Source organism: Vollenhovia emeryi, unplaced genomic scaffold (genome assembly GCF_000949405.1).
Source record: "Vollenhovia emeryi isolate VEMERY1.0 unplaced genomic scaffold, V.emery_V1.0 DF939120.1, whole genome shotgun sequence".
In the NCBI taxonomy this organism is placed as follows: domain Eukaryota; kingdom Metazoa; phylum Arthropoda; class Insecta; order Hymenoptera; family Formicidae; genus Vollenhovia; species Vollenhovia emeryi.
The window spans coordinates 2,920,867-2,948,093 of record NW_011967246.1 but is presented as its reverse complement, the minus strand read 5'-3'; the positions used below and the strand labels follow the sequence as shown (position 1 = coordinate 2,948,093).

The following is a 27,227-nucleotide window of genomic DNA, read 5'->3' as shown; positions in this document are numbered from 1 at the left end:
ATTGGTTCAAACGGTTTTCATGCTATGCATATGCAGCTGTGCAATTTTGTGTGCGATGGCCCTAACTTTTGGAACTATTTCATTACGCATTTTCTTACTCTGCCGATAAAGTTTCCACTTGGTGCACGTCTGTGCTACGCATTCTAACGTCTAATTTATAAAATTTACATTGTCCACTTGAGAAAAGTTGATGTGAATGTCGTGCGGATAATTTATGTTAATGTAATTTGGAATTTCACAGCACAATCCTGAAAGATAGCATTGACACGCACAAAGTGGTGACTTTATCGACAGCGCCAGAAGTTGCGTAGCAAAATAGTTCCAAAAGTAAAAACGGGCGTGAAGGCGCGCAAAACAGCCTCTTGAAACGGTATCGAGTAAAACGCCGCTCTTAGGCCGGTATTCATATAGCGTTTTCGATTTGCTGACTCGACCCGACTCCGAGTCAGAAAAGTTTGATCAAGAGTAAGATTTTTGTAGAAATTGTGGTTCAAATCTTGCTTTTGATCAAACTTTTCTGACTCGGGGTCGGGTCGAGTCAGAAAATCGAAAACGCTATTAGTCCGTGCTTATATTTAAGAAAATGTTAAAGCGGGAAGCACACACTTTTGCATAAGTGCATAAACATATGCATAACGAATTTGATTGGTCCAATTCCTTATGCATTTGCTTATAGACCAATCAAATTCTTTATGCATATGCTTATGCACTTATGCAAAAGTGTGCGCTCCCCGCTTTAACCCGAAGATCGTCGACTTATTATCCCGACATATGCGTTCGCATTTTAGCCCCGGGGCGGGACAGAAATTCGCGCGGCGCGTAATGGCGCGCGAAACGTTTTGCGCGGAACGTTGGCAGCGCGCGGGCGCCAATCGCAGCGCGCGCTCACGTGACCGCGAGCGAGGGCGCGAAGAGCGCCGCGGCCAATCGGAATGCGTCCCTCGCGTCGACGTCGTTCAGCCGCGTTGGAGCTGTGTTGGATGGAGTTTCAAGTTTTCAGGAAGACTCCTGGCGTTTTCGCGAGCTCGGCCGCGAATCTCGGATCGCGAGTCCGCGGGAGCGGCGATAAAACTGCGGAGCAACGACCCGGGAGGTAAGAGTTTGCGGCGAGTCTTCCGATCGAGAGAGAAGTCGACGGCGCTACGCGGGCGAACGCGCCATTTCTCGACGCCATGTTGAAAAAACGCAAGTTTTGCAGACCCGACGCAATTGTAACCGACGAAATCTAAATTTAAATGTTATAATTTGAGGTACGGGCGTTTGGAAAGTGACAGAGAAACACGCCAAGTTTCCGGAGGGGGAGTAGACGTGGAGGGAAAGGACGCCAAAGAGCTTTTGCTTTCAATCCGCTTTAATTGGTAAATTTCTCTTACACTTAAATTTATCTCTATTTTATTCTGTACAACTCTCGCCGTTTCTTTCTCCCGTAGCTCACGGCGGAGACGGTATATTGTATATATTCGCTAAGAGAGGGGCTCCCAGGTGGAACGCGTGAAGCTTGCAACGGCATGACGTCATCAGGACTCAGGGTCAGAGCACAACGCGACGTAACAGCTTGCGGCAAAAATGCAAGCGTGAATGTAACGTCACACGTAATTGGAGGTAGGTACGACATACGCGAGAGTTTGTGCGCTAATCTACGTTTACGCTCTGCGTCATTGTCGTAGGCTATTACGTTGCTTCCCGCTCAGACCCTCATTCATCGCTTCAAAGTTTCACTGAGGTCGCTTACAACGTCATCCACGACTTGCTCCACCTGGGCATCTGACGTAAGTGTACGTGTATACGTGTAGTCGTGGCATATTACAATTACAAATATGAGTAAGTCGCATGATCAGCGTACAAATAGGTGACACTCAAAGTTTCTCGTAGAATGAGGAAAAAAAAGGGATCGTCCTTTTTCGCCCGCCGCGAGAACGAGTCTTTCACGAGCCTGCACGTCCCTGTTCGGCCTTGGGAGAGAGGACAGCTGCGTGTCTCAAAACCGCGCTTCGTCGTCGTCGTCGTCGACGGAGACCGGGCTGCCGAACGCCCGCTGCTCGTCCTTGCCCTTCCCGCCGGCGTGCCTCCTGTCCTTCCCGCTGGGCCGCGGGCGCGACCTCCGGTCTCGCGGCTCCGGTTCCGACGTCGCGAAGGGCGCGGGCGAGTGCGATATCGGCGGGAAGGGGATCGAGGGGGCCGAGTCGGCGGAGTCGGGGGCGGAATTGCCGCCCTCCTCGAGAGGGCCGCTCAGGATCGAGTCGGGCGAGCCGTTAGACTGCTCGGTGCGCATCTCGGTAGCGACATTGGCGGCCGCGCCCGTGGTAGCGTTGGTGGTGGCGGTGGCGGTGGCGGTGGTGGTGGAGCCGTCCGCAGCCGGCAGGTCGCTCGACCTCGACCTCGTCGGCGGAGGCTTGCCCTCCTCAGGGACCGTCGAGGTGCGCCGCAAGGTCGTCCTTTGACCTTGACTGTCACCGCGCGTGTCTTCGGTTAGTTTAGCCGGTTTTGCTCGGGCACGGGGCGCACGCGGGTGGCGAGCGTCAAACGTGATACCTCGGAGAACGTTGGAGCGTCTCGCGCGAGACGAGACGAGAAGCCGGGGAACTCCCGTCTCGGTTGGAATGTAACGCGGTTTACAGGTAATCGACGTACGGAAGGCTTCGAGGCTTTTCATTATAAGATTTCTTAAAATCCCGGCATCGTTCGTCACGTCTGCAAGTAAAAGCCCGAGTAGAACGTGGGGTTTTTTTTATCTACGCTTTCTGAACGTTTATGAAGTACTAGACGTGCTTGAGATACGTAAAACGTATATAAACCACCATGTGCTACCTGGAAAATGCGTTTCGTTTGACATAAAAATCGGACAAAGAATGACAAGCGAGTTTTTAATTTCGAAATCCCGTCGGAGGCCATTTTTCTGTCGTTCTCAAAATTGAAACGGCCCAGAATTCGACGTCGGTCGACGTGTCTCGAAATAAAATTTGGACGGGAGTTGCTCTTTCTTCAAAGAAATTTCCAAAATTCTCTACCGCTAGGCAGAACGTGCTCGCTGGGTATCACGCTTGATGCGATCATTCATTGCAAATTTCTTAAAGCGCATTTACACTCGTCAGGCACGCGAGAAATGCACTTCTGGAAAATATGTTCTTTAAAGTTAAAAAGAGAAACGTATAATTTCAAAAAACTGAACGATGTATAAAAATGCGATACGACAAGTGAAGTGAATAGTCACGCAAACTTTTTGTAAAAAAAATATATAGCAAAATAATGATATGAAAAATAATTACACTGATAACGAAAGTAATGCGTTATCATCATCGAAAAACTTATTCGTTAGATCAAACGACAAGTTAGATCGCAGTAAGATCGAGCCACTTACTGATTTATATCCACTGGTGAGATTCTCTGTTCCGGACTGATCATAGACCGATTGCCGTTGTCCCACGAATTGTGCCGACGGTGATTGCTCTTGTCCTTGTAGGCCTCGGCAATGTTGTTGTAACTGCCGACGATCCTCCGCTTGTCGAGCTCCTTAAGGACCTTCTCCGGCATGCTGCCGGCTGATCTGTACAGTCCGCTACCGAGCGTGTGCTGTGACAAAAGATGTGTATCGCGTATAACAGAGAATATTGCGGTGTATTTCAGATATCGCGAATGCAAGTCTTCGATCTCGCGCAGGGTCGATAATTGTTCCAACCTCTTGGTAAATTAATAATTAAATCATATGTACGTCTTCCTTTGACATATAATTTAACTATTAGTCACCAAGAAGTTAGGAAAACCGGCCCATAGTGATCTGACGAGGCTTTAGTCTAACGAGAATTAATCTCACACGTCACAATAATATCTTGCTAATGAAGGATTATTGTTTCAGGTGCACCTCGATTGTACCTTTGAGAAAGAATACACCGGACTGGGAGCAGCGTTCGGATTCGTCCAGACATTGGTCGCACCAGGTATGTCCTCGTTGTTGGCGTTCGACAGTAATTCCGCCGAGTACGACGGTCGCGCTGGTATTATAGGCGATCGGCAGCACACCCTGCGAAAATGTTATGGAACATTACAAAGAGCCGCAAAACGCAGAGCGTTAAATCTAAGAAAGTACGCGACACTGCGTCAGAGTCTAATCGTAGTTATCAAATTTAGAGGAAAGTCAAACCGAACCATAATTTTAATAACGTCATCACAAAAAACGTACGAAATACACCCGCGTGCGTATCTAAAGTACAAATCGTACCAGTGAAAGCAACGTGTGTACAAAACTACACGAGATACTTTTAAAAGTTCGATTCGGGTATAAATTCGACACGAGAAAAACGACAAAGATACGTTTCGCATATTAATCCTCAAACGCACTCGCGTCGGGAATGTCGTGCCGTTTGGCGGACTTACGAGTTCACGTCCTCGAGTTTCTTGAGCAGCCTCTCGTTTTCCCGACAAACGAGTTCCTGGTCCCGTATCACTTGGTCCCGCGTGGCGTAGAGCTCCGCGTTCTCGCGCCGCAGCGCCTCGTTCTCGTTGATGTACGCGCGGATCAGCTGGCTCAGCTCCGAGCTCTCCATCTCGGCCAGCTTGTCGAGGTCCACCGGCGGCGGTGTTATGGGTATCAGTCTTTCGCCTGCGAACGATCGGGTGAGGATAATAATTAAAAAAAAGTACCACAGAACGAGATTAATCAAGAACATCCAATTCTCAATCTTTCCAATTAACAATTGTTTCGGTCGATTTAATCACCTATTTTAACACGTTGTTAAAATGTGTTTTTTTAATACAGGGTGTCTTATTTTAAATGATCCGCGCAAGTATCTCCAGAAATATGAAAGATACGGAAAAACGGTTCAAACAAAAGTTATTTGGTTCGAAGGTTACCTTCAATTTTTTTAATGGAACCCCCTATTGTTTATTATACTATCTTATTCTACTAATTAATGTGAATACCTTTTGTCTGAAACATTTTTTTATTTGCCTAATACTTTTTGAGATGTTCAAGAGAAAATTTAGAACTTTCAATGTTTAGCTTATGATATCTCATAAAGTATTAGGCAAATCAAAAAGTGTTGTAGACAAAAGTTGTTCATATTAATTATTTCTCGTATTTGACATTGTCGGTAAAAAGATGAGGGTTGAGATGGACGACATCCTACGAATATGAATATTACTTTTTGATTCGCTGCGGAGCATATTTTGAGCCTCGTTACTGAGATGAAGAGTCATCCTCAAATGATCGTTTTCGGTCTGAAGTGCCCCCACTTCGCGCTTCAAGCTGAGAATCAAAGCCTCGCGTGGATCCTGCGAAAAGTTACTTTTCAGATATTCACGTTTCAAAGTCCCTTTTACAATCTGAAGCAGGTGCGCGATCTTACCATCACTATAATAGGCTTCGTGGCGATCTTCTTGGCTCTCGCGGCGTATCTCAAGGTGTTTAACGACTCGGTGGCGTTTGAACGAGCCGGCGAAATGCAGGCGATCTAAATATTTGACATAATTATTGATGTTGAAATAGAAGTGCAATTGCAAAACTGAGCGTGTTTGAAGGCTCTTTGGAAATTATGGCGTAACAGATTTTTCAACTCGTATCTATTATATAAAATTAGTATCCAAATTAAGAAGACTGGATATGTTTAAAGTTTCGTCGATTATCGGAGGCTTATCAATCGCGGAAGTGCTTGGAATTTTGGGCGTCGAACGCCGAGCGCCGGTTCCGAGAAGTGACGTAGCGCCGTAAACACTTCCGTCGAAAACAGTCTATTCTCATTGTGCCTATCATTCACGCGGCGAAAGTCGAACAGGTCAGTCAGCGGCCCGCGTCGCTCCGCATATCGTATCATTCTTTCTTGATACGCGATCGCTCTCCGTGAATAATCAGCGAACGATACCGTCGCGTGATCGCTGAATCCTCGCGATTTGCCATCGATGCTCGGTTAACCGGCAAGACGGATATCTCGCGCGATTCACACACGAAATCCGTACGTCCAGAAATCAAAGCGCTAGCTAACTCGAAATTACTTCTTCATTGCGATAACCACGGACGACAATTGTTTCTTTAAACAACGTTCGTATTCGGATACATTTCGTATCGTCGGACATACATATCTAAAAGACGACTTAAAGACGTCTCAACCCTTTGCACTTCGAAGTATATTTCATCTATTGGTTTGGACTTGGAAGAATGTCGAGTGAGACTCGACAAAGGAGCTCCTGAGATAAAAACTGATGTCGAGTCACACTCGACGTAGGAGTGCAAAGGGTTAAAGATGTCTTTTAGACACGCGTGCTGTATGGGAAGCTTTATCACGGGATTTCATACATAACAGGATAGATATTTCATTTCTTTACTTTACTTTCGTGATTAAAAACATATTTTAGCTCATTTTCTCGATAGAAAACTTACAATGACATTAGCGTTGCCGGTTTGTGATCATGCACGACATATTAACATTTCAAACAGAGTTTCAAGTATTATATCGCCAGTGCTTAATTAACAGTAAGGTTAATTCATCCGACACAACTGGCTACAGGAAATCTTCCTTTATTCAAAACACGACGTTTCGGCCATGGGTTTTGGCCCTTTTCAAGTGTATTACAATATATAGTCGGCGTATAGCATGTGGTCAAATGCTGTTGGGCCCAGTTTAGGGTGTCGTTACACGGACATAATGTCTCTCTAACATGCTTGCTTGCTGTGCGAGTACAGAGGTGAGACTAAAAGTGACACTTGCTATACGCCGACTATACATATATTGTAATACACTTGAAAAGGGCCAAAACCCATGGCCGAAACGTCGTGTTTTGAAGGAAAGGAAGATTTCCTGTAGTCAGATATTAACATTTGTTGCGCAAAGAGTACAGATAATATTTACGCGGAACGTTATCAATCGCGAATCGACTCGTTCTGAAAAGTTGGTTTGCAACTCACCATTAACGTGACGCCGTTTCCGGCGAGACTGTCGGCCAAAAGCTTAGTCAGTTTACTGTCCCGATAAGGGATGTGGCCACTTTTCTTCTTCCCGTCGCTCAAGGAAGAGATGCAGTATCCTGCGCAAAATACAATAAAACGACGTTCACTCCGGTGAGAGAGTCGGACATAATTTAAAAGTTGGATACGGTCCGATATAAAGACACGTGTCTTTCCCCGTGCAATTTTGCGAAAACGTACGCGCTACCTGCAAGACTTTTTTTTGCAAAAAAGTTCTTATTGTTTCGTTTCGCGAACGTGTGTGTACACATATATGTATAATCGCGAAAGCTTATCGATTATTTTCCATAGGCGGAAGGCACACGCCGACGCGTCTTTTCACATGTCAGTAACTTAATAGCTGTATCGATTACTTCAGCTATGCTAAATAATGGACGCGCCGCAATTTCAAAGTCAAGATCTAATCTAATTTTCCGGCGATAAATTAATCATAATCGCTATTCATAGGGAAATGATTGTTGAATCTGACGCGATTGCAGTTAGTTTACATTGCACAGTATCGGTGGTGACGATAAAAGACACGTTTCAGCTTCGTTATTTATAACGAATTACTTCGAGCTGCGCGTCAACGTAGAAAAGTTTCTCGTCTCTTCAACTCGGATATCGGGGAAATATAATTAGGATATGGGCTCACCTAACACCATGAGGCTTTTGTTAATATTGTTTGCCTCTTCCAAGGTCTTGCCCTCGCTCAGCGTTTTCTTCGTCATTTCGCTCCCCGCGAGGTCCACGAAATTAATTTTGCCCTGTTTCGAGATAAACACGCCGTTCTCCATCTGTCGATGCGAGAGAGAAAGCGAGACTCGTATTAGTCCTCCTTGTAAATTAATTCGGAACACGCGGCGGGAAAGGGCGGTAAAATGAATTGGTCGGCGATGAAGGAAGTGAATTTTGCCTCGTTGAAAGACGAATACCATTTACTTATGTATGTATGCCTATTATTCATTAATTTTCAATACAATTAATGTCAATTTGATTGCACGGCGAGAAATGATTGTGGAACAAATCAAATTTCTATTTGCTCTCGTACAAAATCCGATACCCCGATGTTTGCGACGCTGATCTCCGCGTGTATTTTCGTCTTCGTCTCGAGGGAAATATACATAATAACCGCGAGGCGTCGTATTTACTCACCGCTTGCTCCGAAGTTATATTTACAGTCAAAATCGAATGGCTTCTGCTGGAATACTCGTTCATGTTGTGCGTACCGATCGATCTATTTCTCATTCCTATAAAAACGTAGCGTATATTACACAGAGTATTTCGACGAGCTCCAATTTCTAAATGAGAAAATGTGGCTCTTCGTGAAATGAGATTCTAGAAAATTAGAGACGATTAATAGCAATTAAAAGAAAATATTTGTAGATGTCGCGAATCATGATGGGAGATAAAAAAAAATTGCGAGGTGGAATCCTGCGGTTTCCTTCCGCGGCGAGACTACTTGTTTCTGTAAAATTTCACCTTCTTCGAGAACCGCCAGAAGATCGTCCAGTTCTTCACATTCTACGGTGAAGAGGTTCTCGACGAAGAATCCGCGCGTCTTCTTACTCCACCGTACTGCTAGGGGTTTCCTCGAAGTGCCGGGATTCAAGAGATCTATCACCTATTTAATCATTAATTTTTATATTGCCATCGTTTTCATAACGGAATTGACTCGCGACGATAATCGCAATTACATTTCATTTTGCGCGTGTAAAACGGGGGAAAAAATTCGTTTTTTTAATAAGATGATTAAAAGGCGTGTTCATTTTGTTGTTCCTATTGGACGATATCTCATCGTTTTATAAAGACAGACCTTCTCGTTATAGATTTCCAGAGAGGAAGCCTTTAGCACAAAGTTGCACTTCTCGTGTTCTTGAAGGACTTTAAATAGGTAGACGAAGGAACGGAAGACCAGACCGTGATCCTCCGAGTACGGATCCGCTTTTTCGAACTGTTAGAAAAAAAGAGATTAGATTAACTTTATAGATATATAAAGAAGTATTTGTACAATTCGTACAAATGAGTCACTTTAATTTCCGCATTATTTAACGGCAGGTTTGATTCTTAATTTCCAGATAACAATTTTTACGTGTATTTTATTAATCGAATCATATTAAGTTAATTGCAATTGCTTACTGTAAAGTAGCTAAACTATGATAGTTAAAGAAATGACTTCCTTTGAGACATGCTTGTCATAGTATTCTCTCGTCGCCATTAATTAATTAAAGTTTTTTTTTATATAACACTCAAACGAATAACAAAATAAAGCTTTCTCATTTTCGCGTTCCTTAGATTTGTTTAAGAGATAATTACGGGACATGTATCGGTATTTCTCTCTTATACAGTTCCGTGTTAATTTCCGAAAGTTTTTATCGGTCACTTCAAAATGTGACCTTACATTCGATTCAGTCTCGATTCGATCGAAATTTCAATGTTGCGTTTAGTTGCATGGAGCGACGTTACGTGTGACTTAGACGCATTATCTTATCTACGAAAGACAATCAACTTTAACCTTCCTACTAGCTATGTAGCTATCGATCGCTAACGTCACCGTGTGTTTTACGTATCGCATTTGTCTCTTACACTACAACTGGACGGACGTGTACTACGACGCCGTTAAAAAAACCACTTCGCACAACTTTAACGTGCGTCTTTTCCCGGAATATTCAAGTAACGCTTGTTTCGAAAGACTCGGCAAATGTTGAAATTAATATTTAGAACGGGATCTACGTCGTGTATCTTTTTTTTTTGTATAGCTCGGCCTTGCTCATTCGCATTCTCGTTTAGCGCGAGACAAAAGGGAATAACGTGATTTAAAACATTATAGAAAAATATTCAGGGCAAGATAATTGAAGTAAAGAGTTTTTTTTTGTCTACGCTTACGAGTCTCGGAGGTCCGGTCAGGGTATGCGTTTTGCCACTTCCGGTCTGTCCGTAACAAAACACGGTGCAGCTGAAGCCCTCCACCGCCATTTCGATGAGGTTCTTGATTCCGGAGTACTGCAGGATGTCCTCCTGCGTGGCATTTGGCTCGAAAACGACGTTGTACGAGAATACCTTCGGCTTCTTGTCGCCGCTGCTTGTAAGCGCGTCGCACTGCGAGATAAAGGACGTGGTGTTCCACTTAACGCGATGGGAAATATTGTTATCGTAGGGAGGCGCGTAGAGAAGGGTCGGCGATAATATCCTTAAAAAATCGAGGGGTGTAGAGTGAGGACACAGATGATTTTACGGACGGTACAATTTTACACTTTAACATATCCGTTTTATGTTTAAAGGACAATTATATTTCCGTTATATTTTATAACGGATATTCAATACTAAAACGGATTTCTCAGTATGTTCTGTTGTCGCTCAATTTGTTAAGAGTATTTCAGTCGCCTCGGTTACTCGGCGGTTTTCGTCTCGATTACGCAGCGCAATATTAGGTTTAATATTTTTGCCGCTAATTTTTGCGGAGCAATATGGGAGTGAATGGACGCGGTAACTGTCGCGGTAAATGTACCGCATGTGACTGCGACGAATTCCATGTTTCGTCTAATAAAATATTGTCTCCCGGGTGATAAATTCTTTTTTACAATATATCAGGGGGAAAATAAAAACGAGGTCCAGGTTCAAACCCTGGCTGAGGTGATATTTTTCGCAATAGATTTTCTGCATTTATTTTTATTTATTATTATTTATTAAAAATGCCAGATATAGTCATGAAAACACTGACGCTGTTAATTACTGCTGGCGACATTGAAGAATATTCTGATTAGGTGATTGTATTATCAAGTAAGTTTCCCAACCCTGCAATCTTCGCACTTACGTATATTTGTCCATCGCCGGGAAACTGTACCGCCATTTCCTCGCCGGATTTCGTTTCCTTGTTACTGAGCGGACGAACCCTAAGAGAGAAAAGAGCAGGCGTTATAATAATTTGAAATCACGTGAAACCGACGTGCCCAGTCAACACCGAGCGTCAGTTACATCGCTTTTATGTTACAATTTCTCACTCAACAATGTAAGCGTAATATAACACGTGTGTTATTGTACATTTACATTGTTGAGCAATTGTGACGTAAATGCAACGTAATTGACGCTCGGTGTCCACTGGGGCGTAAGAGCGAATCGAGCTGAATACCTGACGACGACATTTATATTGTTCTCTGGAAGTAGGTGCTTGGTCGCAATTATCCGTTTATCGCCGTCTACTAATCGTTCGATGCTACCGACCCTGGAAGCGCGTAATAACATTATCTTTGCTTTCTATTGTTAACATATTATATTAATGAAATAAGTTCGTAAAGGGCGATAACGGTGGCATAAAACCCTTGCGTTTGTCGGTGCGACAAACAGTCGTTTGTCACTTTCGAAATTAAAAGGGAAGGCAACGTTTCAACGTTATTAAAAGCAATTACCTTTGAATACAGAATACGTCGCGTTGCCATAAATTTACCCTAGATAGTTAAAAATCACCCTGTAACAGTCGCCGTAGTTAAAGATCGCCGCATTCTATAGTTAACAAATGTACACGGAACGTCACCGCGGCTGAGTTACGGCTATTGTCATTACGTGCATAGCTCTATCGTTTCTATTATTAAACGCCACCGCCGGTCTAATTCCGCAAATTAACGGCGTTCCATGAATGCGCGATCGCGAACGTCCGATACGGAAATGTCCAGTCAATCGTCCGATTGACCTCTAATCGCGCGGCCGGCCCTTATTAATTTACGAGGCCTCCGATCGAAGCTGATCGAAGCGTATCGAGTCGCCGGGCCGCTCGCGTGTTGCCCGGGCGCGATTTCTTTTTCATTCCGAAACGCCGCGGCATTCCGAGAGACCTTCCTCAATGATTTAGGAACGACGATGTTGGTAAATACCGGATCGCTCGTTCGACCGGCTGTCGGCGAACGATTCTCGAGAAGTTCTCGTTGCGGAAGTTACAAAGTACCCCGGCTAAATCCCTCGTAGGTACGCGAAGCATTCGCGTTGTTTCCACGGTGAAACTACTTCCTCGAACGGAGGAATATCGAAGAGCCGGACAGGAAATGTCGCTTTGAAGACCGCGATCTTCGAGTGCCCATGCGGTAGACAATAAGGTACAATGACCCGCGCGAAAAGCAAAAATGATCCATACACTGAAAAAAATTTCTGGTTGAATATGGACGAATCAGATAATTCCTCTAGGATTTACCAGAATTCCTTTAGGATTTACCAGAATTTCTGTAGGATTACAGGAATTCTGGTAAATCCTAAAGGAATTATCTGATTCGTCCATATTCAACCAGAAATTTTTTTCAGTGTAGAGTTACCGAAAATTCCCGCATTTGCATCCACAACTATGACAATAATCTGAAGTATATTCAGTGTACTTGTAAAAGCAAAAAAATTTTGCAATTCCACGTGTGCGCGCGGAAAGAAAGATACGCAGCTGCCGTAGCCAAAAACTGCACGTGGCGACTAAATTTCAGTTGTAAAACCTGGATAGCCAATATTTAGCTGCGACAGCTAAATACTTTGCTACTGCGCCTATTGTCTTAGGTGCGACGGCAAACCGTTTGCTGTGCTTCAGAGATTTATAGCAGCAAAATATTTTTAGCAGACCATGATTAGCTATACGGTAGCGAAAATTTGTTTCTTTCAGCGCGATGGTATAGATTCGATTATACCCTCTTAGTTCGATTGATTCGCTAATTAATCGATTGAGATTAAGAGGATTGAGATTGGAATGAGATTGAAATTCGGCCACTTAGAGTAAAAGTGACTAAACGTGAGATTAGCGAACTTTACTGTAATCGGTCAAATTTCAATCTAATCCCAATCTCAATCCGTAGTTTGATACGGGCTTAAGGGGCACGAGTTCGGGGCAGCGCCTCCCCTTCGTGTGCATGTGCACACACATACGCGCGAGTCACGTGCGGGGTGACTCCGTGTTTATCGCTTTACCGTAATTGTCGTGCCGCACGTGAGTACGGCACTCGAGCTGGGACCACCCTTTTACGAGAGCCGACGGCCGCAAAAGTCGCTCGGACCGCCGGAGACACTCGCGCCGTCCTCGTCTTCCGCGGTGATATTTAATCGTATACGCACACGTGGCCGGCACAACGGACGTACGCACTTTTGCGATATAGTTCGACGTCGCTTATCGATTGCGGGACCTTGCCGGCGCGACCTACCCGTAGTAGTCGCGACGTCGTAACGACCACACCGTAGATGCAAATGTCTCTCGGTATTGTCTCCGGCCCGTTCCTCTTCTTCTCTTTCGCGTACAGTGATGGACAGAATGGTCGCAACACTCTCCTCTCTTTTAAGCCTCCGCTACAATGATTCTCGGTTCTGTCTACAATGGTCGTAGTCGTAAGAATAATCGACTGCGATTGGTCAATTCTTATCGAGCGACTACGACTACGACCATTGTAGACAGAACCGAGAATCATTGTAGCGGAGGCTTTAGCGAGTTTAGGAACGTGCATTTAGATTCGGGGTTACGTTCCAAAAACATTTTCTCCGAGGAAAATTTTACTTGAGAGAGAAATAGTTTGAGAACGCGCTCAAAGTGGTTTCGGAATGGCCGTCGAGTAAAATATTCCTTGGAGAAGAAGATTTCATTCATTAAACAAAGTGGCGTGACCATTCTGTCCATAGTATAACTGGTAGGTCCACTTCGTCATTTGTTTCGTTTTACATCGATCCCTTCTGCGCATCCATTTTGTTCGTCCAGCCATGAGGGAAAATTGTATGCGTGGTACTGTAGCTTTGATACACTACCGCGCGTACAACTGCAGTACGTACACACACACACGCCGTTGAATTTGGACCAAAGACACGGCGGGGTACCACGTAATCGGGACCGCAAGGATCAAAGGGGCCGATCCACAGAGCGTGGACCTACTAGTTATACTATAGGCTTGTTTTCTGTTGCTACACTGGTGAACTAGTGCAATAAGTTAGAGTAGGACAAGTATATTTTTTCTCATTCTAGCTTACTGCACTAGTTCACCAGTGCAGCAATAGAAAACAAGCCTTAAGCCCAATGTCCACGATGCTAGAACTTGGCCAAGTTCTAGCATCGTGGACATTGGCCTTTATGATTCTGTCCATCATTGTACAACGCGAGTCACCGAAAATAGAACCGCTCGAACGTGTCTCTCGAATCGCCAAGATTCACGAGGGTATATACGCGGTGAACGCGGGCATTCTCTGTTCTAACGTTCGGTTCTCAATTATTCTGCTCCACGTAGAAATATCAAGTTCGCGATTGCGTTCAAATGGCGGAGATGAGCCTTTCACGGTCACGGCGAAAGCGGGATGCGAAATTAAATATGCAATTATTATTCAAATACAGTCGCGTGCCGACTGCGAATTGAGAATTGCAAATAAAGCATTGCCGCGTGATAGGTCGTCGCTCGTATAGATATTTCATAAAATATTTAATTATTGTTGTGTGCGATTTGCGTGACGTATGGCCACTACGGTCTATCAGGAAATCGGGAAATGCATGTGCCCGGTTTTGGCCTGTAACGCGCCAGCGGGATTTCAATGCTCCGTTAAAAAGGAATTCGATTAAAATGCCTCGAAATCAAACTAATTGCATATATATACTCGTATAATAAAACTAAAATATTATTGCATATATTGTTGAACTACAATTATGATGCTTATAGCGTAACATTTTTTGTTAAAAGGGATTAAATAAAGTTTCGCGAGATTAATTGAAATTGCAATGAAACTAAAACGCAGTTTGACTTCTCCAGCGTAGACTATTAAAATACATCGTTATTTATATTTTGCAATAAAATATTATATGCATTTATATGCCATTTTATAATAATATAAAATTGTATCGACCGCGCGCGCGCGGGATGGGGATACCGTAATGCTCCTCTAATCAATAGGCAATGTCGAAGTGTGTGACACCGGAAGCGTGGAAAGTGCCCCTGCGTGTGAGTTACTTTTCCTATCGATGTGCGAACAGCGACAGAGTTTACACAAGGGTCCCGTGTAAAATCGAATACCAGCCGCAAACGCGCGCGAGTTACCGTCCCTCCTGATGGCCGCATCGTGTGTCATCTTTGTCCCAGATCTTCCGAACGATTTCCAGCTAGGACAATCTATCCCGCCGGCCAATTTTCTTGCTCGCGAAATCGATCGAGCAATTTCGCGAAACCGTGCAGCCTCGAAATTGAACCGCAAGTGAGTGCGAAAAGTGCATGTGATACGCGAAATTATAAATTATAAACAACATTTTGAACGGCGGGCATAATTAATGTAGGGTGAAAAAATAGTGTATCTTACTTCGGTTTATCTTACCATCCAATTGTTGCACTCTTCATATTATCTACTTTACACTTTGGCAGTTACTTGTTAATTAAATCTTTAGTTGAAATTCCATAATGACGAAATTGTGTAAATGTTAATTAATAATTTTATAATTTTTTACAATTCTGTACATACGCACTCACTTGTGGCTTTTATGAATTCTATGCAAAGGGTCATTCGGCATTACCGTATGATATAACAATACATTCTTAAATTCTTTTTTTATTTAAGCGAAACATATGCCAATGAGTACGTCACTGTGACGTAACTTGCTATCTCTTTTACCCGATTCTCTTACGTAAGTAAAATCCCGGTTATTTGAGTGGCGAGTGCCACTCGATCATGAAATATTAAGCACTGATTGGAACCGTCAATTTCAGCTGAGGCATTTTTGCATAAAAAAGAGATCTACGTCGATTCCCGTCGCTTATCTATTTAATTTCACATGTACCGTAATCATCATTCGGATATTATCGCGACAAATCAAACCGATAAAGCACAACGCTCTGATAATCGAGTTTTTCCATCGCATATTTGCGCGAATGTAACGTACGTATGTCACTTCAATTTGTCACGTACCGATCGATTGTCGAAGCGTTTTTTCGTCGTTTATCGTCTTCGCGACACAAATTATTGGCATGTTACTCCGCTTGATTGCCGAGAAATTTTACGAGAAATTTACGCGAAAAAACTCGCAATATAAATTTGTTTCCCAGCACGTGTGCATAAAATATTTTACACGTGAAATTAAATATGCACAACATTTTATGAAACAATTTTGCAAAAACTTTACGATCGGTTCACGCGAAAATTTATACAGATTGGTGGAATTTGTTGGAACAAAATTGATATTTTACAAAAATAACTTTTTTACAACACACGTTATATAATTTCCTGATTAGAGATAGCGACGTTAAAAGCAAAAGAAGAATTACATGAATTAATCATCAATTTCTAACACGATTCCCCGTACCGCTCTACGTCAATACTTCGCCTTTTCGTTTATCTGTTTTTCGATTAGGCAAATTTGTTTCGCAGTAACTTTGTCGCCAGAGCACAATGATATGTTGTCCTTCTCGTATATTGCCGGACAGGAAGAGTGATATATTTTATTAAAGGCACGGCTCGACACACGGACGAAATTATTATTGTTTTTTGCCTGCAACAAGGCGACTCGGCGATGGTATCGCTCGTAAATTTATTGCTCGGGTAAATGTTTCGATAATCAATTTCTGATATAAGAAACTGCTTGCTCTACTTGCGGACTAAATCGTCAGAGTCTTCCCGGGAAAAAATTGAATATCCAAGAAATATTATTTCATACATAAATCCTTCACTTTTATCTAATAGTTCGCGGTCGCAATTAATTTTGGCAGTGCCTGGTGTCATTCTCGCGAATGCAAGTAAAATAAATAAGAATTTATATTCTTTTCCAACGTGCGGTTATGGATCGAGACACTTAGACTCTGGGAATTTCGATGAGCAGTGTTCGCGGAACGAAAGGAAGTGTGTGCGACACAAGCAGCGGAAACACCGCATAGAACTCAGACGCAAAGCAGTCTACATCGATTCGCGACTCGTTCGTCTCGACATGCGGTTGGCAGCTAGGAGATACTCACTCGTTACCCCGCGAGTGTAGCAGCGCGTTTTTTCCCTTTCCCTTGGTGTCGGAGCCACCGCTCTTTCCTGGACTACTTCCTCGAGAACCAGTTTGCTCGGCAGGACTGTTTCCTCGCGAGCCTCGTCCTCCGCTTCTTCGTCCCTTCGCCCGCCCATCTCGTTGGGGGCTCAGGCCGCGCGTCGGGGACGGATTTTTCATCAGCACCATTCGTCAGTCTGCTGGATCTACATTAGTCTGGCGTTAATTTATAACCGACAAAAACAAAACACGACAGGTGGTCGTCACGTCGCATGTGCGAAATGTCGCGTTCCGAAAGTTTCAATTTCGCGAATATATGCAAATTGCGTATAAATATGCAAATCTTTCGTCTTTTTTTTACGAAGAGAGTAAAAGAGAGAACGCCCGCAGATACTTTTCAAACGAGATGGAGATATTTAGGGTAAACTGCTGTTTACCGTGAGATTTAAGATCACGCTTATCTCACGTCACGATCTTTCCGGTAAACGCGCAAATTCGAAATACGAAAATTTATGCAACCACTCGCGTATTCAATAGTCAACTAATTATGGGCGTTTCGCGCACTGTGCTTGACTCGATTGCGAATCCGCGCCAGCGGCTTCGTTTCGCCGGCGATGATAATTAACTGTTATCGCAATTAAAGCGAAAGTTACCTCGAAACGCTCTGGAATTGATTGGTGTGGAAATTAATTTTTCTGAAAAGTGTGCGAAACAAATGTAAATGCGCAAAAATATGAATACGTGCAAATGGCAAACAACGAATACAACGAAAACAATAAGTAAACTTACTACGACGACGATATATATATATATATTTATTAATTTGCCATTTTCCAAGCAAAATATCCCCCGATTTAATTCCAGAGCAATAAATTCCCCTTCGTAATTGAAGACTTAATTAAGAGCGTTCTGTAGAGGCATTGAAATCACCGGCCCGCACCGATGCGCTCGCTCGCTGTGAATGGAATCGCTTTTCTTCCAACGCGAATGATATCATCTTCCGTTCCGGAAGATCGCGTTTTACTGCCTTGTTGAAAGTAAAAGCAAACAAGCGGGCCAGATGGGCGATAAAAATATTTACGAGTCATTAAAAGGCAGACCTCGCGCCAAGAAAAACCGCTCGAAAAATTAACGCCCGATTAAAATGGCTGTCTAATCTTCTAAGTGATTTACAATGTCATCGACTGTCGCCGTCGTCCATTATCTAATATTATTTCTGCCGCGGTGGAGCTCATTTTCTCGCGGGAACGTCACAGTTCGACGTACATTGATCGATCGTTAATTCGCGATAATTTGCGGAAAATCGAACTTGCCTCGTGTCGCGTATAATATACGAAGATGTGTGTACGTTTAATAAACCTATCACGAAGTTACATGCTTTGTATAAAATAACGAAGTTTAATCAATTCTGATAATCTAAAGCATCTAATTCTAATATCCCTCAATAGGTTTTAATAAACACTGATAGAGGAAAATCCTCTATTATGAGATAGGCTTCTAATATGAGATAGCAGGTTTTCAACACCCAAATTCAATCGCAAGTCTTTTTTCGCAACGATTACACGATCTAACAATGAATTTTCCACTAAACGGATTTCGCTCCAAGGGCAACAAATTCATGGTCATGGAATCAACCGACGATGCCTATTAATTTAACAGAAACGCCACTATCCCGTATTAGGATTCTGTCTCATAACAGGGGACTTTCCTCTATTAAAAAGAAGACCTGGAGAAATAATATCGGCGTTTCGTTCACGGTTACTACAATTTCCAAAGCGACAGCTCTTATTTCCGGTTCGCTGTCGCTTCCGACTGCCCGAAAAGAAATCCGACGATAAGTTTGAGCGCAACAAAACGCCTCATCCCTAATAGCGCACGTAGGACTTTCATAATTGAAAAGATCGCTCAGGCCACTTATCGAACTTAAATCCAACGTGACGTCCGCGAGTCTATAGTCGGTAGAATCCGCCGACGGAAATGCACTTACATTCGCAATTTCATGAATCGTCCGGAAAATTCCCGAGCACCTTTTCGAAACGCACGGCACCGCACACCCCGCACTCGCGGACGTTTACCGATTCGGTCGAGGGGTGGGTGGGAGGGAGAGGGTAAGCGCGATTTGCCCCCGTCGATTTGTCGAGTCGATAGCTCGAACGTTCGCGGGGGACGAGAGCGCGCGTTTCCGCTGCGTGCAGTAGCAACAACCACCGGCGCCGTACTGACACGCGGGGGTGAGTCTTGACCCGAGGGAGACCGTCCAGGGGGGTGTAGGTTCTCCTATAGTCGGTGTCGCGCGCCGATCGAAAGCGGCCCGCTCTCGTCACAACAGCCACAAGTTATTGCTATTACTCACCGCGGGCTATACCACCAGCTAGCTGCAGCTCCACTCCGCCACCCTCGCCGCCCGGCAGCGCACGGTCATCGTCCACGTGGACGTGGAATTACATCACCGCGAACTTGACATCGGCAACAACACCGTCGGCGATGGTGTCGATCGACGGCGGGTCGCTTCGACGGAAGGTCGACGGGAATTACTCGCGTAATAAGGGTATTACTCGTAGAAATAATATGCGTAAACTAAGTTTGATTCGTTTGACTCGTCGCTTGGGTAAAACCAGGGTTGGGAAGCGGCTCTCGTTGCAACGAAGTTGCAGTTGCAGTTACTTTTTTTTTCGGTAACTCTAACTTCGTTACTTTCTCTCCGTCTGTAACTGTAACTTAACTTGTAGCGAATTTGGTTGCTTGCGCTGGTGCGCACTGAGTTGTTTACAGTCAATTCTTATATTTAGGAATCGTCTTAAATGTCTCTTGAAATATTTCGCAGCCAGTAAAATGATAGCATCCATACGGGTCATTTTTTGGCTAAATACTTTTTGAGCGTGTATTTAAGACGAAGCTGAATATAAAAATTGACTATAAACGGGCCTTAGTGCGCACTCAGTGCGCACCAGTGCGAGCGATCGAATTCGCTGTTAGTTACATTGATAGTTATTTTATATACATGTATTTTTTAAACCTCCACACATTTAGCCCTTGCATTTGTGCCTTTATCGATGCTTTACAATTGAAATGCAGATTAGATATTTTGATTTTCATCGCAAGAAAGTAACCGCAAAGTAACGATTCGTTACTTTTTGAGTAACTGTGACTATAAGCTACATTTTTAGCGAAAACACTGTAACTAGATACCTTTATGAAGTAACTTTCCCAACCCTGGCTAAAACTTCATACATATTTGTTTGGGAGGGAATCAGATCGCGCGTCACTCTGGGGATTAATGTGCCCCGAATCGAATGGATGCGACCTCGGAAATTTGCCATCTGAGCGGAAATTTGACGTCTCGGAGAGCGCGATGAGCGATAGCCGCGAGTCTTTGAGACTCCCGACGTCGAATTTCCGGAGTACGCGCGTGGTGCATCGCGGAGTTGAGTGCACTCAATTATACGCGAGGGTCGCCGGTTACCTCCGACGAGGGGAAAACGTGCCCGCGTTTCTATTCAGCTTATTGTTAGACGTTGTGCTTCGAGAAATAGTTTCTTTGTGGACTTTGCGCAATGCCTGACGACGGTTCTACGATAATTTACGATACTTGGCGGCACACGTTGGTGTTGGTAGAGCGATAGGCGTTTAATTTGCAATCGGTAGCATCGACTCAATGAGACTTTTATACACACGAGGGCTCGGGGAATATTAGAATGCAATGAAATGTACTTCGGGAGGAAATTTGCAAGTTTAAGATCGTCGATTTCAGATTTTGATCCTATTTCTAAAAAGTATAGGAAAAATTCGATACGAGTAAAGTCAATTCAAATTCAAACCTAGACGAAATGCGAGATGTTCATACAATTTATATTGCGACATGTGAAAATGACCGGTGACTATTTAATTCTGCGTAATATCTTACTTTTACGTTGCTACGTTTTTAGTGTGAAAAAATATATCTCGCATATTGGGTATATGATGTAGGAAACTCCACGTACATTTCTATTTTCCGGAAGAAGTATAATAATGTTTGATATAAAAAATATCGAAAGCACTATATTACGAATTTATTCTGAATATTATATGTTATTATAAATAATGTGTTACTTATATATCTTTCAGTTACAAGCGTAAAGGAAACGAGCTCAATGACGCAAGTGTAAAGGAAACGAGCTTAATGACGCAAGATGATCTCGGGCTTCTCGAGAGCTTTAAGTTCAATTGCAAAATTGAAATCTATAAAAAAAAGAGAGACCAAATTCACGCGTTATTTATCTCCCGCTTGCGAGTGCGAAGGAAACGAGCTTAATAACGCGGGGCGATCTCGGGGCGTCTCAGGAATTAACTTGCGAGAAATTCAATTGCAAAGTCAAGATGAAGGAAAAGCTCCCTTACGTCAGACTCGGTTACAAGCCGTCACGTTGCGAGAATCCGCTGCAAGGCCCACGAAACCCACGGCCCCGCAGGACCCCGCGAGGTTCACACAGGGCACCTCGGCGTGCGTCATACACGCACGCACACCAGAAAACGAATTCCTCTCTCCTTCTCGCCGTTAAGTCGTTCGGCCGGCTGGCAGCCTGGCCTTCCTTCCTCTCTACCGCCGCCACCTTATGCCACCGGGGCACCGAAGAGGAGAGCTCTCCTTCAGACCGGCAGTTTCGTGTGTTACACCGTGGCGTGTGCACCACGGAATACACCACGCTTATCGCGGCCCCGGCGGCGAGACCGTTATATCCAACGACGGCGACGACGCGACGGTTTTTCCCGCGGGTACGTCGAACCCGTTGCACATCGGGGACCGTGACTTCCAGGGCCCGCCGCGGCTCGTCGAATCGTGTGCCGCGATTCCGTGCGCCCCCGTTCTGATGGTGACCTGACGACGATGGATGAACACGCCGCCCGTCTGGACTCGTGAGCCCGCCACTGTACCCGAGAACGAGAGTACTCGAGGCGCGGAACGAAAGTGAGTACGAGCACGCCTTTTTATCCGAGCACGTTTCATCGTGGTTCACGCAATCGTGGATGAACGAGGGAGACCGAAGCCCCTCTCGCGTTATTTTATTTTTATTTTTTCATTTTTATCTTTCATCCACGATATTTCACGTTCGATTAGTCTGCGCCGACGAGAGTCGATCCGTGTTCGTTCATTTTTATTTTGCTCCAATATTATTGTGAAACGAAAGAGGTATCTTCCAAGCACAGATTTCGCGCTCGACATTAAAACTTCGGCCGGGGATAAATGGTGACGATCTTTATATTTGTCGCCAATCCACGTGCAATATTCATCCGGTCATCGAGAAAGATTCGATAACCTGAAGGCGCCGCTCTCGGATAAATTTCTCTTTCCGAAGGTTTTTTCAACCGCGAATAAGTGTATCAATTGCAATTTATATTGGCGTCTGGTGTGAGTCACGAGGAGGAAATCACGACCGTGTCTCGCGCTCTTATTAAAAGAACACACAGATCGTCGCAGATGTTACGACTCGCGTCACGAATGCGCCTTGAACGCGATACGATCCCGCAGATTCGTGTAAAGCCATTTCCAGCAGGTCGGTCGAATTATTTATACTTTGCGCCGCTTGTCAACGATACGTTTGCTCCGAAGTACATACTGTCGCGGATGCCACGCTCGGGAAAAAGCACAATCGGACCAGTGAGAACGGAAAGGGGACATGTGACGTTCTGGCCGAAATTGACCCGACAATGGATCCTTGTTCTACATGAATGGGCGTATCTGTTAAAAATTTTGTTTCGTGTAAATTTATTTTAAAAGCCTTCCTCTACAGGACATAAAATCGACTTGAAAAATTTATCTCGCCTACGCGAAGAGAACTTTTCTCTCAAAATGTATCCTGAAAATCATGTAATCGCGCACGGAGAGAATTTTCTTCGAAAATTTATCCTGAAAACGGTGTAATCGTGGGACAACGCGGCATTTCAAAGAATTTTATGAGAGTTTTTTGAAATTTTACCGTACATTTCACTAGTAATTATACTTAAATTTTACTGGTAAAATGTACGGTAAAATTTCAAGAAACTCTCATGAAGTTCTTCAAAATGTCACGTTGTCCCACGATTACACGATTTTCAGGGTGAATTTCAAGAGAAACTTCTCTCCGTGTGGGCATTTCGAAGAATTTTATGAAAGTTTGTTGAAATTTTACTAGTAATTACACTTACAATTAGTATACATTTTACTTGTAAAAAAACTCTCCTAACGTTCTTTAAAGTCCCACGTGTTCCCACGATTGCATGATTTTTAGGGTAACATTTTAAAGAAAATTCCGCGTTTTTGTTTTTCTCAAATATGTGACTTTGTCATATGTACCTTTTCTTTTTTAGTTAATTCAATTCTATTTCTTATTACGATGATTTAATTTATTAATATAGTATTTAATATACTATTATGGTTAATGGTACCGTTTACTTGTAATATTCATTAGCTTGATGTTAGATTGAAGGTTTTATCAAGATGTCTTTTAAGAAGGCTGCTAAAATGTATGTTTCGAGAGACATTAGTATCGTGAAACGTTGAGAGTATTTCGAGAGAAGCGATTGAATCGTTGTTCGCTGTAAGCGAAGGTTAACGGTTTTTAAACACTTTGATGAGGATGTCATTGGTCCGTCAAGGTCGGTTTTACGTCGTCGCGTTATTGCATTTTAAGTACGACTCGATGTGCTCGCTCGAATTTATCGAAGGCCACTGCCGACAATGATACCATTATCTCAATTCTGCGCTCGGCCAGTTTGGAAAATCGGTCTCTTCCTTGATCATCAAGAAATTTACGCTTGCTTGTGAAACGCCCTTAAACTTCGCGCGTTGTTGTTAAGAAATACGTATCTTTAAAGCCGTCTTTACATCGACGCAGCTTGTTACGCAATGACTGCACCGCGCGTATTCAATGATCTGAATTTTACGTTCCAAGTCGACGAGTCGGCGTCCGCTAAGTGGATCGTAAAAGTGGATCGCAATTGACACGGGATTCCGCGTAAACGATAGCCCGGAGCCGCTGAATTATCCTCCCGGGAAATCGCGAGTCGTACGGAGACAGAGACGGAATTCGTCCGATCCCATTGTTGTCTGTGCCGGATCGTATTCGCCCCGCTCGTGCTTCGTGGGACCATCGGGTTTCCCTCAACGCGTGCGCTCCGCGTTGGAGGGTACTCGAAAAGGAAGCGGGAGAAAGCGGACCTTCCTTCTTTTTAAAGACAAAGGCTGAAATCCGATCCGCGGCCGCCGTGAAAGTGACGATTAAACCATTTTAGATGACGCCGTGTCTATGAATGACAATGAACGCGGGGAGGGAACAAAATACGGGAACGTAGAGTTGTGTTCTCCGCGGAAACGGAGCTCCGGATGAGGAACCTCTCGCACTTTACCTCATCACCTCCCCCCGTCTCTCCCTGTCTCTCCCTGTCTCTCCCTGACTCTCCCTGTCTCTCCCTGACTCTCCCTGTCTCTCCTTGAGTCTCTCTCTCTCAATCTCTCTCTCTCCACTCGACGCTGTCTCGGCCACTTTGCATTCGCGTTACCAAACGTTTGGCGGTACCGCCTCAGGATGCTAATCAACTTTACCTGACCTCATATTTTTGAAGCGGGGAGGGCCGATACAGAGGGGGACGCGGACTGTAGCCGAGTATAAGTCGTACGGTGGGTGGAGACGATCGTGAAAGCAATTACGGATAATTATGGGTGGCAGCCCCGAATAAAATGTAGCTAATGCTTTCACTTGTATTTGTCGAAATAGAAACTCAAGCACCGAGTAAGGGTATTACGAAGGTTTGAGGCTTTCGCTTCTATAAATAAGAGGTCACGCGTAGAAAGTGCCGCGATAAGGGTATCATTTGGGATACATAATATGTTGTGCCCGCGTGCGGCTCGTTAAAATTGCGACATTAAAATTGAAGCGATAATAAAGCCGAGAAACGAAAGAAAGGGGAAGAACGGCTTCGCTTTCGATTGCACCTACGCGAGACTAATGAACGAGAATGTTATCGCTGACTCTGCTAGAGATCGCGCATCGTGTATCATCGCGAAAACTGGCACGCAAGTAATTGTACCGAGACCGAAGAAACGTGGGCAGGGCCGAGCGTGTCTGTTTCCCAGAAAGTGCGCGTATTTAGCGGCATGAGAGATCGCAAGAGCTCATTGATGGAAAGAGTTGCCCGGGACGGTCGCGATCGCGAGTGGAGAAAAAGGAGCGAGAGTTCTGCTGCCTCTCCCGCGATCGGACTGATTAGTCGCGATAGAACTGACGTGTCTTTAATTCAGCGGCTCCGCTCTCCTTCCCTTTCTTTCCGTGGAGTAAAATGAATATTCACGGGTCCCGGCATTTCAACGCCGGCAGGCTCGACCCGTCGTTTAGGTTGACTGTTATTACAATGGGAAAAGTCGCGAAAATTAAATCCGAATCTATTAACTTACTTTTTCCTCGAAATAAAAACGTACGTCGAGTCGGTTGTAACAATCGACAATGCGTTCGAAAGAAAAGTTGTAATAACAAAAAATGATTAATTATTTATTACTCCGATAGGAATCACAATGAGTATAGTAACTTATGCATGCGTATGTGTAAAAGACGCGGTTAGTTCATTATGAAGAGTTAAAACATTTCAATTACCTTGAGACAGATTATAATAATGAATATGATAATTTATCATATGTGTATAAAAGACGTAGTGAAAATAATCCACGGTGAAAAATTGTGAAAATGGAGTGTGTGCGGAGACTAAAAATTCATTTATTATTTTTTATTATTCATTATTTTTTCATATTATTCATTTATTATTCATTATTTTTTTCATATTATTCATTTATTATTCATTATTTTTTAATGCATCATACGTTCACGCGCACACACGTACCTATGCATACATACATTATAATTGGGCACTTTCTAAAAAGAATTTTCAACTTTTCCCTAATTGCTCGTTCACCGGACGATTTTTTTTTACGTTTGCGCACGCAGCAATCGCGCCTATCCGCCCTGACATTTCACGGTTGGCGAATCTACGATCGCGCGAGTGCAATTTGCCAATTAGTGGGTTTCGCGCGAATTACATAATGACGGAAATTGCGGGAAAAATTCGTTGTCCGGTTACGCGGTCGCCTAAATCAGAACGAGTTCCAGGCGCTCACCCGTGGACCGGGGGCGCTTTTTCCACCCGGCTGTTAAAGAACGTTGCCTGTTGTAAGCGTCGCGGATTGGATTTCCGTTCTCGACATCGGGTCGCATTACGACGACGACGGCGGCGAGCCGGTGCCCACGAGCCTCGGTGACTTTCCGAAATTATTTACGCGTCAGCGATTCCGATCGGGCAATTCTTCGATATTCGAGACGCGAGGATCGGGGAAGCAGGGCGACTCGGTGGGTGCTCGATCGCGGCTTTCGGTGCGATCGGATGTCGGCGCACGTGCGGAGCAAACGGTACGAAGAAATGTTAGAACGTGCGAGCCTCGCGACTGCGAGAGAAAGAAAGGGTAAGGTGTAACGATGATCCTAAGACACCATAATTTCTCGCAAAATTGTCGACTGAAAAATAACGCTAAATGATATACAAGCGTGGGTATAATTGAGGGCCTCCATGCAAGAAAGGTGTAAGGCCACTTGCATCCCTATCTTTCTGTTACAAAAAGAAGGAGGTGAACTTATTGGCAACCCAACTGGCAAATTTTATTAAATTTTTTTTACAACGTTTCGGCCTTACTTCCTTTTCAAGTAACTGCAGATTTAACCTTTTATTTTGGCAATTTAGCAGTCGCTGTTAAACAGTCACGTTAGAGTTTCCTTTATTCACGTCCCTCTTGCACGGAAGCCCTCAATTTTGCTTGAACAACCAGCCGGGTAAAGTTTGGTCTACTCGCCCAAGTCCGGATGATGCTGACTTTTAACGCGCGTCGAGTTCAAAGGAGGAGGCGACGTGGACCGAAAATAGATCGGCGCTTACTTAAGGTTCGCCGTTAAATCGACTCCGCGGGTCTTTCCACCCGTGCCTGTGTTCTCTGCCTTCTTTTTATTGTCCTCTCGCTCTCCGCGCCGCGATTCGCTCCCGGTCAGTTTATTATTATACACGTCGTGCATATTCCACTCTCCTCCCCCCCACCCTCTCTCTCTCTCTCTCTCTCTGTCTGCTTCTCTCGTTGCCATCTTCCGTTTTTCTCCCTCGTCTCGCGTCTGGACCGCAAGCGGAGCTTATTAAGACTCGCTACTACTCGCGGACAAACACCTTGAAAGCCCTGAACTTCAGGCCCGAGAGGATGACCGAGACTCAAGGTCGATCCGAATCCGAACCGGTTTCTCGAGAAAGATTCGGTGAGTAATACGTAAGATCTCCACGCCTCCGCAATTTAATCCATTAGCCGTC

At 44.2% G+C, this 27,227-nt stretch overlaps 1 protein-coding gene across 2 annotated transcripts; it reads right to left on the bottom strand.

Annotated features, from left to right (window-relative positions):
- Window positions 1-1,333: 1,333 nt before the first annotated feature.
- Window positions 1,334-21,748, bottom strand: LOC105570591 (kinesin-like protein KIF12). Of its 2 annotated transcripts, XM_012027910.1 has the most exons (16): window positions 18,868-18,942; window positions 16,861-17,086; window positions 11,064-11,156; window positions 10,749-10,827; window positions 9,821-10,033; window positions 8,751-8,888; window positions 8,417-8,558; window positions 8,090-8,184; window positions 7,590-7,731; window positions 6,896-7,014; window positions 5,343-5,447; window positions 5,139-5,268; window positions 4,372-4,597; window positions 3,871-4,018; window positions 3,359-3,570; window positions 1,334-2,447 (listed from the first exon to the last, which is right to left on the bottom strand). In XM_012027910.1, exons 2-16 carry the CDS (start codon window positions 17,067-17,069, stop codon window positions 1,979-1,981), a joined length of 2,520 nt encoding a protein of 839 aa, XP_011883300.1. In that variant the 5' UTR covers window positions 17,070-17,086; window positions 18,868-18,942; the 3' UTR covers window positions 1,334-1,978. The 2 variants fall into 2 exon arrangements, with proteins under 2 accessions (XP_011883300.1, XP_011883299.1); XM_012027909.1 differs by lacking the exons at window positions 1,334-2,447; window positions 18,868-18,942 and adding an exon at window positions 21,258-21,748 and having other exon boundaries at window positions 2,926-3,570.
- Between the last annotated feature and the right edge of the window lie 5,479 nt (window positions 21,749-27,227).

Excerpts from the sequence above, each read along its gene's own strand:
- LOC105570591 (XM_012027910.1), bottom strand. The coding sequence starts at position 17,069 with ATGGTGCTGATGAAAAATCCGTCCCCGACGCGCGGCCTGAGCCCCCAA. Across the intron at positions 8,559-8,750 it reads TGGAAATCTATAACGAGAAG|GTGATAGATCTCTTGAATCC; the intron begins GTCTGTCTTTAT and ends ATGATTAAATAG. Across the intron at positions 5,448-6,895 it reads GAAACGGCGTCACGTTAATG|ATCGCCTGCATTTCGCCGGC; the intron begins GTGAGTTGCAAA and ends TCAAATATTTAG.